General features: G+C 39.7%; 1 protein-coding gene across 6 annotated transcripts in view; it reads left to right on the top strand.

Moving 5' to 3' along the window:
- Window positions 1-14,071, top strand: part of CGNL1 (cingulin like 1) — a 229,473-nt gene that overhangs the window by 59,558 nt on the left and 155,844 nt on the right. For all 6 annotated transcript variants that reach the window (XM_030188928.1, XM_030188953.1, XM_030188921.1 and 3 more), the window contains exons 2-4: window positions 1,536-3,144; window positions 9,110-9,204; window positions 10,717-10,822. In XM_030188928.1, the coding sequence (XP_030044788.1) occupies window positions 1,555-3,144; window positions 9,110-9,204; window positions 10,717-10,822 (1,791 nt within the window). In that variant the 5' untranslated portion in view covers window positions 1,536-1,554. The remainder of the gene's footprint in view (window positions 1-1,535; window positions 3,145-9,109; window positions 9,205-10,716; window positions 10,823-14,071) is intronic.

Raw genomic sequence — 14,071 nt, 5'->3', positions numbered from 1 at the left:
CTCCTTTTGAGCCATTCTGGAAGGCCTCCTTGAAAGATCTTTTGCTAAAGACAGCATTCTTGGTGGCTCTTGTGTCAGCATATAGAGTTTCGGAGCTTCAGGCTGTCTTGTCAGGATCCCTTTCTCCACTTTTCGGAGGCAGGATTCTCCCTGTGTACAGTTATTTCTTTTCTTCCGAAAGTGATATCAGCATTTCATCTCGACCAATCTGTGGAGCTACTGTCCTTTCGCAGAGAGGATGAAGAGGCTTAGTATTGTTCCTTGTAGCTTCTCAATGTGCGTAGAGTCCTCATTATTCTTTATTTGCATTTACTATCTGCTTCAACTGACGCACAGAACTAAGTGGTTTAGATACCTGGAAGTCATAAACGAGTTTCACAAATCTGACAGACTGTTTCTGCTTTTTGGTAAACAGAGGCTTGGCCTCATGGTTTCCAAGCCCACAATTGCTAGATGGCTGAAGGAGACTATTGTGTCAGCTTATTTGCTTGCATGGCCTTGTGGGCTCATTCTACGAGGCATACAGCAACATCCTGGGTGGAGACTACATTACTGTCTCCGGCAATTATTTTCAAGGTGGTGACGTGCTGAGCACTACAGGGTGGATGTTGTGGTGCACTTGGAAGCCAGTTTTGGGGCTTCAGTCCTCTGGGTGGCAGTGACAGAATCTCACCCACTCTGATTGCTTTTGAACATCCCACAGGTTCTGGAATAGTGGGAAGCTATGTAACGGAAGGAGAAATGGAAAATGTTCCATCCAGACCACTAGCAAAATGTCTGCTACAAAGATGGACTTGAAAGAAAATAATTCAGCAATTTTTGCCATGTACAATAGAATTTGTACCACTTTCCAGTTTTTCACAGTGTCTTAGTGAAGAGAAGCAATTTTAGGGGGCCCTTTTTCCAAACTGTGGTAAAACGTAACCTTAGCATGTCCTTGTGCAGGTCATTCCCATGCACTATGGTCATTTTTACCACAGAGGGAAAATGGCCAATTTTCCTATTACCCTGATTAATGGCAATGCACTAATTTTCGCATTAGCGTGTGGCCAATAGTACTTGAGCCCCTACCCATTAGGTAGGTAGTAAGGGCTCACGCGCTAATCAGTTAGCGTGCTGCAATGTAGCTGCGCTAACCGATTAGCACAGAAGACTCCACTCTCCACCTCAGCATGCCCAGTGGTGAGGCATTTATTTGCTGCAGTAAGCATGCGTTAGTACTTACCGCAGCTTAATAAAATGGCCTCTTAATTTTATTCTTTCATTTGTTGGCATAATTGACCTGTTCACACCATTGAAAAGCTTGAGAACTGCTGTGTTGCGATAACGTAAAATAATGCTGGCTATGCTTTTATTAACGTGTGAATTGAATATGTTCAGTGAACATGTCAATTTTTAAATTGGCATTTGTTTCAAACATATATATGCTTGAATCCAAGTTATGATAATGAACCCCTCTCCCCCACTGTCTTGACAATAACTAAAGCTTTATAAAATAAAATTAAGATGACATATATTTCTGTTTTGTTTTATAGCTGAAGAGCAGATAGAATTATGGAATCATATTTTGATAGATTCCGCTATGTGCCACAAGACTATGGAATTCACCGTGGAACAACTAATGAGAAGACAATAAAGTCAAGAAATATTCCAAACCAGAAAGAGGGATCATATGGTGTCAGTATTAGAGTGCAAGGAATTGATGGACATCCATATATAGTATTAAATAATAAGGAAGGCTGTCTGTCAAATACATCTTCATCTGCAAGTAAGCAGCAGGCTACATCTCAGGAAGTAAACAGATCATTCTCTAACTCAGGTTATCAAAATCTGGGAAGAGAACATAGCAATCTACAGATTAATCCAGAAAATCCATATGCACAATTATTGAAAACTTCAAAACGCAATGACATAGAGAATGGTATTTCCAAATGCAAAGAAGGACCGCTAAAAAATTCTAATTTATTAAATTTTCAAAGGCATCCAGAGCTTTTGCAGCCTTATAATCCTGAAAAGAATAGCTTAAGCATGGATTCTTACCAGTCTTCCATATGTTACGAGCCTACATTTATTAAAAGTGAAGATCGTGAAAAAAAGCCGTGGAACTCCTTGAGCAATGTGGCATCTCCTCAAATATACACTAAATCTATGGAGTTGATCAATTCAAATGTGAAAGAGGCTCAAGTGTGTTCATCTTTAGTATCAAATGATCCAATCAAACAATTTCCTGAGCATAAAAGTACTTCTAGCAGTCCAAGTGACTTGCCTACTTCAGAGTCATTTTCATCTAGTGGAGGATCTTTATTTAATAGTCCTACTACCCATCCAGAACCTAAGAAGGCAAGACCAGATGTGCTTCCTTTTCGGAGACAGGACTCAGCTGGACCAGTACTTGATGGATCGAGATCACGCCGTTCATCCTCGTCATCGGCAACTCCAACCACTGCGCATTCCTTGTATAAACTGCTTTTGGATGATCAAGAGGATGCTCTTTATGCTGACAATGTAAACAGACATGAAAACAGAAGGTATATTCCGTTTATGCCAGGGACTGGTCGTGATATTGACACTGGGTCAATTCCTGGAGTAGACCAGTTAATAGAAAAATTTGATACAACACTTACCATGCAGAGAAGAGGTAGGTCAGCTAGAAGAAACAGAATTGACCCAGAGGATCGTAAAAGAGCCAGAAGTGTTGACAGTGCATTGCCTTTTGGTCTTCAGGGTAGCTCATATTACTTGGATGAGTTCAGCAGAAATTTAGGAAAATCAACAGAACACTTGCTTAGACCCTCTCAAGTTGGCCTTCAGAAACCATTGTGTCCAGAATACAAGCTGTTGTCTTCTAAGAAGCAATCTACACTCCAAACGCTTGGAAAATTGCAAACTGCAGCTAAAGAAACTGAAAATTGCAGTAGCTTTCACTCTTTGCAATTTTATAAACAAACTAATTCTAATGGTGGACATCTGTGTGATGAAACAGATAGTCTGGTACTGAAAATGCCCACAGTTCCTCCTCAGAGTAAAAATGATGTGAAAACATTGACGTCTACATTACAGTTACAAAACCGTATATTTGCATTACCTGACTCTGGAACAAAAAAGATTTCAGAAAAAAAAATTACTTCTGCTTCAGGTATAGAGGTAAGTTGCAACTTAATGTGTAATGATTATTTTTTTATTATTATTTTACTTCTGGGTTTAATCTAGTCAAGTGTAAAGTCTGCTGTGTACTTTTCTTAACAAATGAAAATTATTATATTATTATCAGTATTTTTATACTGCCGAGACCTAAGCGGTTTACAGTTTTCTTTTTCAGGATGCTGACTATATAACTGTTTTGCTTTCAGTTTTCTGGCCCAGGTAATGCACCCGTCTCGGCCATAAAATTGGGTGGCATATCGGGTGGACTGGGCGCAGAATGAAGTTATGCATTTATTGCATTTAACATACAGTAAGTACAAAACCTGTGTGTTAATTGCCAAGGGCATCCCCAGCATAATCCCAAACTTTATCATGCGATAGGTGCAGATAGTTCAGATGTACTTACTGACTGTGAATGCTATTGATGACAGCACATAGTAAGGTCCGATATTTGGAGTGGTAACTGTGGCCCTGCCCTAGCTGCCTCGCTACTGCAAGAAATGGCCTCCTTGCGTCTATAGGATTCTGCAGTTTTCCTTGGGCTCACTTCTTCAGGATCTAGAGTCAGTTTTCTGAGACTTGTGCCATTTAAAGTGGGGAAGGCTTGTATCAACACCTTTGCAAATTCTGCATATCGCTATACTACACTGGCATAGTGCACACTAGTTTTATGCACTAATGCCAGTGCACAGTTCACGCCCATTTCCCACCTATTAACATGGTTTGCAGATATTGCATGAATTAGTTTGCACTGTCATGCCAGCAGAGTACAGTGGTATTCAAAAGTCTGTAATAGTGTTGCTGCAAGCCATCCCTGCTTTAACTGGCTCAGGTTCCAGAACCTCAATTCCAGAGCCAGGAGGAGTTATCCCAAGGAAAACTGCAGAAGGGGTTCATTTTCTGCAAGGCAGATAGGGAAGGGCCACAATTGTATTAGGCCTTCCCTCTGGTCCTGTTCAAATCCAGACTTAAAGTCCACCTTTTTGAAGCTGCTTTTTAATCTTAACTCTTTATTTTCTTTTAATATAAATGTTAATATACATGTTTTTAATCATTTCTCATAATAAATGGGTAAAGTGGTGTGGTAGTCATGCTAGTCCACTTTTAAAGGTAATAAATAGAAATAAAACAAAGGAAAGAAAATAAGATGATACATTTTTTGATGAGCTTTCGAAGGTAACCCTTCATTTTCTGAATTTCTGATCTGAAGAAGAAGGGTTACCTTTGAAAGTTCATAAAAAATGTATCATCTTATTTTCTTTGTTTTTGTTTTATTTCTATTTATTACTCATAATAAATGAAAATCCCAGATCTCGTATTTTGTCCTGTTTGTCTGTATTCATTATACATTGCTCATTCTAGAATTGCACACCACTGTAATTTACTGTTTTTATTCAGACCCTAACTGCTTAGTGTACTTTTAAAGTCCTTAAACTAATAGTGATATTATTCAGTCCCTATTCATCAAAACAGTGACTGAATTCACTGCTCATCTAAGTTAAATTTATAAGCATTGCCATACAAATAGTGGGTATAACTTTATATGGATAAGATATCTGTATAAAGATCTATATATATAGATAGGTCAGCTACATTTATATATTACTACTGAATTTAACTTTATATTATATAGACATCCCCCTGCTGCAAATGTACCTCACAATTTTCAAATTTATAGAAATACATATCTTCAGTGTTTTGTAAAAGTCTTCACACTGTGCTGTTTGAAAAGCTATAATTCAGAATGCATTGAAGTAGGAACGTCAGTACGCCATACAATGTGAAAGAACAATTAAAGAAATATTCAAAAAGTAAGAATAAAAAACAAAGGGGGCAGTTCTATAAATTGGTGACAATAGGCGCCACAATGGTGCAGGCTTATCACCAGTTCTGTATCTGCTTCTAGGCCCGCTTAAGCCATTATGGAGCTCATTTTCAAAAGAGAAAAAGATCTAAAAGTGGCATAAAGCAGCATTTGGACATGTTTCTCACAAAAACGTCCAAATCGATATTTTCAAAACCAATTTTTAGACGTTCTTCTATGAAGTCCGTCAAAAGTGTGTTTAAAACACAAGGGGGTGTATTCGGGGTGTATTAAGGGCGGGATTTGGGCAATATAATGTTAATATTCTGTAACATACACGTGCTGTTGTGGCACCAGCTTATAGAATCGCCTTTTCAGTCTTGAGTCCATAAGTCTTCAAATGCTTTTGTCATATCAAATCTAAAAATTAACTTAATTTCCAAAAACTGCAGCAAAGGCATGTACATTAAATATAGTTTACCTTGAGCTGTTTCAAATGCTCCTGAATGAAATCTGAAGCTGTTTCTGTTATATGCAATGAATTTGCAGCAAAAGTCTAAAGGCGACAAATGTGGAACTTCTAAAAGAACTGAGAGTTATTCAAGTGTATAGATTAGGGGAAGGTTATTAAAATTTCAATGGTTTGAACATCACTTGGGGCCAGAATCGTGGTGTGCAGTGTGTTAAAAAAAAAAAAAAAATCACCGTGAGGCCTTAGATTACTTCAAAACAACTACAGATAATTCATGTTATTGTGAAATGTACTGTAAACCTCTTTGGTGCCTTATGGTGGTGTAATGCAGTATATCAAATCAAACTACTTTGGCTGAGACCAGGAAAAATGCTGACTGTTAAGCAGTTTTTCTAAGATTACTGCACAAGCGTGGCCTATATGAGACTGTAAGTCAAGAAGGAAGCCACTGCTGAAGAAAAAAATTATGATGTGCCGGGCTATAAGCCCACTTTTTTGAGGCTGCTTTTAATTCTTAACTCCTTATCCACCTGTTCAGTACCCACTTTGTTTTAATCCTTCTCTTAAATGTACTTCCTAATGCCTAATTTGTCCTGTTTGACTTCATACTCCTTCACTTCATACCAGATGGTTTTGGTTTCTTCTTTTTAATCACTTTTTAAATATTTATTTAATGCATCTTCAGTTGTATTTAATGGACTACAGAATGGGGCAAATTTACAAGGATGTGAAGTCTTTTACAGGGCACTGCATGTATTTATTCAGATTTGGCTCACTTCTTTTTTCAGTAATTGCTCAAGGCAAGTTACATTTAGGTAGAGAAGATATTTGCTTGTCCCCAGAGGGCTTAGAATTTTAAGGGGTTGTTTTACTAAGGTGTGCTAATGGATTTAAAGCACATTGGGGGGGGGGGGGCGCTTTACAAAGCGTCGGTAAGTCCAATGGCTGCTGGTGGTAGTTCCGGATTGAGCGCATGGCATTTTTTTTTGTTACATTTGTATCCCGCGCTTTCCCACTCATGGCAGGCTCAATGCGGCTTACATGGGGCAATGGAGGGTTAAGTGACTTGCCCAGAGTCACAAGGAGCTGCCTGTGCCGGGAATTGAACTCAGTTCCTCAGTTCCCCAGGACCAAAGTCCACCACCCTAACCACTAGGCCACGCCTCCACTGGCGTGCTGGAAAAATTTGTTTATAGCGTGGCACTAACCCAGCAGTAATCGGGCATTGCTGCACGCTACCTAGTTACACCGCATGGTCATTTTTTTTGGGGGGGGGGGGGGGCTTTCTACCAGCTGTGGTAAAAAGGGTCCTAGTGCATGAGAAAATGGCCCCTGCCGCTACCGCAGGGCCCCTTTTTCCCGCAGCTTAGTAAAAGAACCCTAAATGCTGCGCAACCCATTGTATACCTATGGGCTGCATGGCACTTAATGCACACTAATTTATTAGCGTACTCTAAATCTATTAGTGCACCTTGGTAAAAGGACTCCTAAGTTAGTACCTGGGGCAATGGAGGTTTAGGGTTTCTTTTGGAAAGCTGCACTACCGATTCCTGCTTGGTAAATGAGAAAAAGCCTATTCAGTTCCTATGGGCTTCTTCTCATTTGCCCAAGATCTCAAGGAGCAGCAGCGGGATTTTAGCAGAGCTTCCTTTCTTGTCAGCTTGGTGTTCTAACTGCTGGACTGCTCTTTCTGTAATCATTATCTAGACCAGAGGTTCTCAACCCGGTCCTTGGGACACACGTAGCCAGTCAGGTTTTCAGGCTATCCACGATGAATATGCATGAGATTTACATGCACTGCCTCCTTTGTATGCAAATTTATCTCAAGCATATTCATTGTGGGTATGCTGAAACCCTAATTGGCTAGGTGTGTCCTGAGGGGTTGAGAACCCCTGATCTAGACCTATGAGTTGAAAAACAAAACCTACCAAAACTCATTTTGTTAAGTAAGAATCTGTGTACTATTTCTTCTTCTTTTTATTTTTTAACCACTGGACCAATAGTTTAATTTCATGATTTCAGCTACACAGTTGGAGTTGATCATTTCATATTTGATCATAAATTGTATTTAGTTCAATAGTGGGATTTAATAGAAACACGAATGACTTTTAAACTGTAAAGTTTGAAATATATGTGATTCAAGACACTGAGGACCATTGGGCATGAAAACCACACTGATTAGCTTTGGCCTCTCCAGCAAAGGAATTTCTTAAGAATTCTTCCTTAGAGACCATAAAACCTAAATGTTTAGCTTAGACCCAATGGAAACTCAATTGTAGATCCTGTTTTTGAGAAACCAGATACTCAATTTGTAGAAGAATTTGAGAACAGCAAGTAAGTAATTTTTTCAAAAGGATGACGAAAGCTGTTTGGAATTGACTTGGCATTAGGTGTAGATCTGTTTGAAATCTGCCATCACTTCTCTTTCAAGTTGTTGTAATTAAAGCTGCTTAAATTGAAAGAATTTCTCTGCTCAACAATTGCTGATATTTCTGAATGTTCCATAAATTTCAGATATCTATCACTTCCAAATACTTCTTGGACTAGACTTGAAAAAACTATGTTGACCTTAAATCACTTTTTTTTTTTTTTGGGGGGGGGGGGGGGAAGGGGGTGCTGAAAAGCTTAGCATGGTGTACATCATTTTTTTTAAACCAAGTTGATTTTACCTAAAAGTAAATTTCCTTGGAACTAACCTTATCTGCTCAAAAGTATCCTTTTTTTTTTTGTTGAGATTTAAAAAATGTGTTTTATCTCCTTTTTTTTTTCCTCGCATTACATTTCTGTGAGGATTTTATTCAAACCAGAATCTCTGGTAAGTATAATTTGGGACCAAATAATTAAATTTAGGCAGTTGTTGTGATGAATGATCAACACCCAAAATGAATGGTCCTTTTTAGGATATATATTTTCCTTAGATAGTGGCATAATGATGAACAGTGAATAATTTGTAAAGACAGTTTGTGTGTAGGAAATGTAATTTGGGAGCCAGTTCAAAACCCACATAGGCCATTGTGTTATAATCAAAAAGCAAAACTTGTAGGATGAATAGTATGCTAATTAATTTCTGTTGACCTTCAGTCATTCTGTCTTCAGTTGAAAGGTAACTAAGGGGCTCATTTTCAAAGCTCTTAGGACCCTGTTTACTAAGGTGCGTTATCATTTTTAACATGCCTACAATTAGCGTGTGCTAACAGTGTAGGCACCTATAGGGGTACTGTAGGCATGTACATGGTTAATGTGCGTTAAAAATGCTAAGACGCCTATAACGTGGTTTACTAAACAGGGCCCTTAGACTTACAAAGTTCCATAGGTTACTATGACTAGGAGGTTAGAGAAATGTTAATTCTGGCACACAAATATTGAGAATTTCTCCATAGGGGCTTTTCTTAGAGGGAAGGTCTGAAGTCGTTTTGATCTATTTCTGCAAAAACCTGATTGATGAATACAATTCAAACAACAAAAAACAAAATATTTTTTTAGCGCTTTTCACCTCATGGAAACAAGTAAGAGATGTGTATGCTGTAGCATAGCATGAATGGAATGGATGTCTGGTTATGACTGGTATTTTTTTTTCCTGTCGAGTTATTGTAGTTCCTTTCTATACATCGTATGATTTTATATTGCATACTGATATAACATGGTTTTTATACATGACTGTATTCACTTGTGATATCTTATGTTTGTAGGTGACACCTGATCTTTTGAAGGGTCAGCAGGAGCTTGCACAGCAAACAAATGAAGAAACTGCTAAGCAGATACTTTACAATTACCTGAAAGAAGGGTTCGTGAATTTCATTAATGTACAGTTATTTGTTTGGTGTCCTCATTCTTCTGTCTTGTTCTTATATGTACATGTCAGATTCTTTATAACTGGGCCACTTATGTATCCTCTTCCATAATTATTAGATTGCTTTCTCTTTTTAGAAACCTTTTCCAGATCTGGGCCTCTTTTTGTTTCCATTGCTTACATATTTTCTGTGTTCTGTACCTTCATTCAGTGTATTTGTACCATGGCATTTCTCATCCTCCTGGATTTTGCTGTTTTTCCTCTTTGTACATTTTTAAAATTTAGGGGCCCTTTTACAAAGGCGCTCTGAAAAATGACCTGCGGTAGTGTAGACGCATGTTTTGGGCACATGCAGAATTATTTTTCAGTGCACCTGTAAAAAAAAAAAGCCTTTTTAAAACGTTTTCTGAAAATGGGACACGTAGCAAAATGAAAATTGCTGCGCGTCCATTTTGGGTGTGACCTAGCAGTAAAGTCTCATGTGGTAACCGGGCGGTAATGACCTATACACGTCAAATGCCACTTGGTGTGCGTCCGAAAATAAAAATTATTTTTCGGACGCACATATCGGACGTGCGCCAAAAATGAAATTACCACAAGAGCCACGCGGTAGCTCCATTTTAGCGCATGGTGGGCGCGCGTAGATGCTTACACGGCTTAGTAAAAGGGCTCCTTAGATTGCTTTAAACATGTCAGAATTACAGGACAGGTTTTTCTTGGAGCGCATGGTGAGATTAGGAAATTAGGAGTATTTATGGAGGTTTTGCTTGCGTTTTCTTTTCCCTGTAGTAATCGGTAAAAGTTTTCTGAAATTATTTTTCCCAAGTTGTGGCACAAGATCACACATAAACACACTTCCTCCTAATTCTTTAAAAAGTGCTAAAAAATGTGCATGAAAATTTGGGTGTGTGCCCAATTTGCACCTGTACTTTAATTGAATAACAAGCTAATTAGCGCCAATAATTGACTTTTTAACTTCACTTATTGGCACTAATTGGATTCAGTTAACATGTACATGTGTAAATTTATGCTCGAGTCAGAAAGGGGGTGTGGAAATAGGAGGACCATGGGCAGATTGGGGGCGTGACTTTTAGTTAACATAATTATAAAATAAAAGGGCTCCATGCCTAAATATAGGTGTGGGCATTAGTACCATATTTTTTTAGGCACCATTTATAGAATTACCCCCCCCCCCCCAACTGCCGTTACACGTATGGAGTGAATACAGTGAATATGGTGAACACATGTGGCCAAAGCTTTCATACATGAAGCTACAGGGTTTTCTTCCTTGGGAAAGTTCTGAAATGACATCAGGTGACAGTACAAATGTTGTCAAATCAATTTTTTTCAGCTAAAAGTCACCATGTTTAGTCAAATATTCTTGATTTAGCAGATATTTATGATTTTTATATTTCAGTAGGAGGCATGTATAGGAATACTACAATTGTCTGAAATGGAATAAATCATTAATAACTTAAATACTTCAACTGGATTTCTGTATTTCAGAAGCGCTGATAATGATGATGTCACAAAAAGGAAAGTCAACTTGGTTTTTGAAAAAATCCAGACATTGAAGTCTAGAGCTGCTGGGACCTCACAATCTAATGCTAAAGTAAAGTTATATTGAATGTTTTGAAACTTGATTTTACAGTTGTGTAGCATACAGCAGTAGTTTTAAATGTAGATGAGGGTTGTTGCTTTCCTCATCCTTCCTAGACCTGTAAAAGCTGTCTTGACAGCATCCCAAACCTGGCTTGCCTGGGAAGGAGAAGCATGGCTTGGAAACTGAATTCAGATTTTGTGCATGACAATACACAACACTGTCCACTTGAGGCAGCATTTCAGCTCAGCAATTATGAGGGAAAGTTATCAGGTGAGGTAAATTGTGAGCTTTTATGGCACCTTGATTTACCAGAGGAATCACCAACCTTTGGTATGTCTTTACTGCAAGCAGCAGCATTCTTGCTGCTTGGGAGTATTAGACTGCCAAGCTTTGGCTTGCTTTAAAGATGCCAGAACCCTGAACTTAACCTGCTGGCTAGACATCCCCATGGGTGAAAGTCCCCCTTGGGCCTCTTCAAATCCATTACTCCCACTTCATTGTGTGACATTTCCTGATTCTGCCCCCCCCCCCCCCCCAAATCAGGATAGCCCCCTCTCTCAGTGGGCCAAGTGATGCTGCACCGTGCAGCAATAATGGATTTGGGAGGGAGCTCAAGAGGGTGCTTACACCTTTGGGGGAGAGGCCTCCTTTTAGCCAGAAGATTAACTTTGGGCTGCCAGCCTCTTTAATGCAGGGCCTGGGAGCATCAGGCCACAGCTTGGTGGCCCAGTACTTCTGGGAGGGGAAATAACCCTAGCTATAGAAACATAGAACATGACGGCAGATAAGAGCCAAATAGCCCATCCAGTCTGCCCGTCCTCATTAACCACTAACTTTTCCTTTCTTAAGGGATCTCACATGCCTGTCCAGCAATTCCTTAAATTCTGACACAGTCCTCGTCTCCATGACCTCTACTGGGAGGCCATTCCAAGCATCCACTACCTTTTCGGTGAAAGAGTATTTTCCTAGATTTCTCCTAAGTCTGTTTCCTCATAACTTCATTGTACACCCCCTCATTCCAGAGTTTGCCTTGATTTAAAAAAAGCTTGCCTCCTGTATGTTGACGCCACAGAGGTATTTAAATATCTCTATCACATCCTCTCACTCTCTCTCGCCTCTCTTCCAGAGTATACATTTTGAGGTTCCCAAGCCTGTCCCTATATGTTTTATGACAGAGACCGCTTACTAATTTTGTAGCTGCCCTCTGGACTGACTCTATCCTGTTTATATCTTTCCTTAGGTGAGGCCTTGGCCTCACCGACGACTTATACAAGGGCACTATTGCCTCTTTTTTTTTTCCTGCTGGTCATCCCTCTTCTTATGCACATGAGCATCTTTCTGGCTTTCACGGTCACCTTTTCTACCTGTTTGGCCACCTTAAGGTCATCGGACACAATCACTTCCAAGTCCAGCTCTTCTTTCATACACAGAAGCACTTCACCCTCTATACTGTACCATTCCCTTGGATTTTTGTACCCCAAGTGTATGGCCCTGCATTTCTAAGCATTAAATCTTAGTTGCCAATTATCGGACCATTCTTCAAACCTTGCTTGCTCCTTCTTCATACCATCCACATCCTCCAGATTGTCCATCCTATTACAGAGTTTGGTATCATCTGCAAAGAGACAGACCTTACCAGACAGACCTTCTGCAATATCGCTTACAAAGATGTTAAAAAGAGCTGGTCCAAGGACCGATCCCTGCGTAACTCCACTGTTAACATCCATATCTTCAGAGCATGCTCCATTTACCACTACTCTTTCTTCTTCCACTTAACCAGTTTTTAACCCAGTCAGTCACTTTAGGTCCCATACTGAGGGCACAGTTTATTTATCAGTCGCCTGTGTGGAACCGTGTCAAAGGCTTTGCTAAAATCTAAGTACACCACATCTAGTGCCCCTCCCACATCTAACTATTTGGTCACCCAGTCAAAGAAATCAATCAGATTAGTCTGAAACAACCTGTCTCTATTGAAGCCATACTGCCTCAGGTCCTGCAGTCCATTCGATTCGAGAAACCTCACAATCCTTCGCTTAGAAGAGTTTCCATTAGTTTACTCACCACTGAGATCAGACTGAAAGGTCTGTAATTCCCAACCTCCTCCTTCTGCTGTTGTGCAGAGGGACCACATCCGCCCTTCTCCAGGACCACTCCAGACTCTAAGGAAACATTGAAGAGGTCAGACGGGTGCCGCCAGAACATCTCTTGAGTTCCTCGAGTACCCTCAGATGTATCCCATCAGGCCCCATCGTTTTGTCTACTTTTAGTTTAGGCAGCTCCTCCTGAACAGAGCCTTTCGAAATTCGGTCCTGGTCTACCATATATCCATCCCCATTAGCATTTGTTTTCTGCGGTCCTATCCCTGGCCTTTCATCCGTGAACACAGAACAGAAATAATTAAGTAGTTCAGCTTTATTCTTCCCAGCTTCTACATATTTCTCCCACTCAGCTTTGAGTCTCACAGTGCTATTATTCTCCTGTCATTTATATATCTGAAAAATGTCTTGTCCCCCAATTTTTCCGTACTGGCTATCCTTTCTTCCATTTGCCTGTTTGCATTCCTGAACAGCTTTTCCAGTTTCTCTTAGCTTTTCCAGGGATTTTTGCCTGTCCTCCTTTTTCTGAGTCTTCTTGTTATCTATGAAGGCTAGCCTTCTTTCGCTTACCCTTTCAGTTTCTACATTTGAGAACCAGAGCAGCCTTCTTTTTCTCTTACTTTTTACATAGTTTTCTAACATAAAGGTTTGTCACCTTTAAAATAGCTCCTTTCAGTTTCACCCACTGCTGTTCTACTTCCTTCAGCTGTTCCCATCCAGCTCTTTCCTGAGAAATTCTCCCATCTCGGAAAAGTTAGTTCTTTCCAAATCAAGGACCTTGAATTTAAAATAAGCCCTCTGTCTTAATACTGAACCACACCATTCGGTGAGCCCTAGATGCCAAATGATCTCCCAACCTGTAACATCAGAAACATTCTCCCTGTTTGTGAGCACCAGGTCTAGGATAGCTCCATCCTGCATCTGTTCTGTTACCCACTGCTGAAACAATTCTTCCTTTAGAGAATCCAAGACCTTTTTGCGTCTAGATGACCGTGTAGCAGGGACTCCCCAATTGAGTGTTAATACTGTGACTTGTGGCATGCACCCTGTTCACACTGCAAGCTGCTGTATTGTATTTAAGGGAAAGGGGATAAGTATTGATATACTGCCTTTCTGCGCTTATAATAAAGTGATGCGGTAATAAATAGAAATAAAATCATAG

The sequence above is a fragment of the Microcaecilia unicolor genome, chromosome 1, assembly GCF_901765095.1.
Source record: "Microcaecilia unicolor chromosome 1, aMicUni1.1, whole genome shotgun sequence".
Classification (NCBI taxonomy): Eukaryota; Metazoa; Chordata; class Amphibia; order Gymnophiona; family Siphonopidae; genus Microcaecilia; species Microcaecilia unicolor.
Note: the sequence above shows the minus strand (reverse complement) of the source record. Positions and strands in the feature narration are given on the sequence as shown.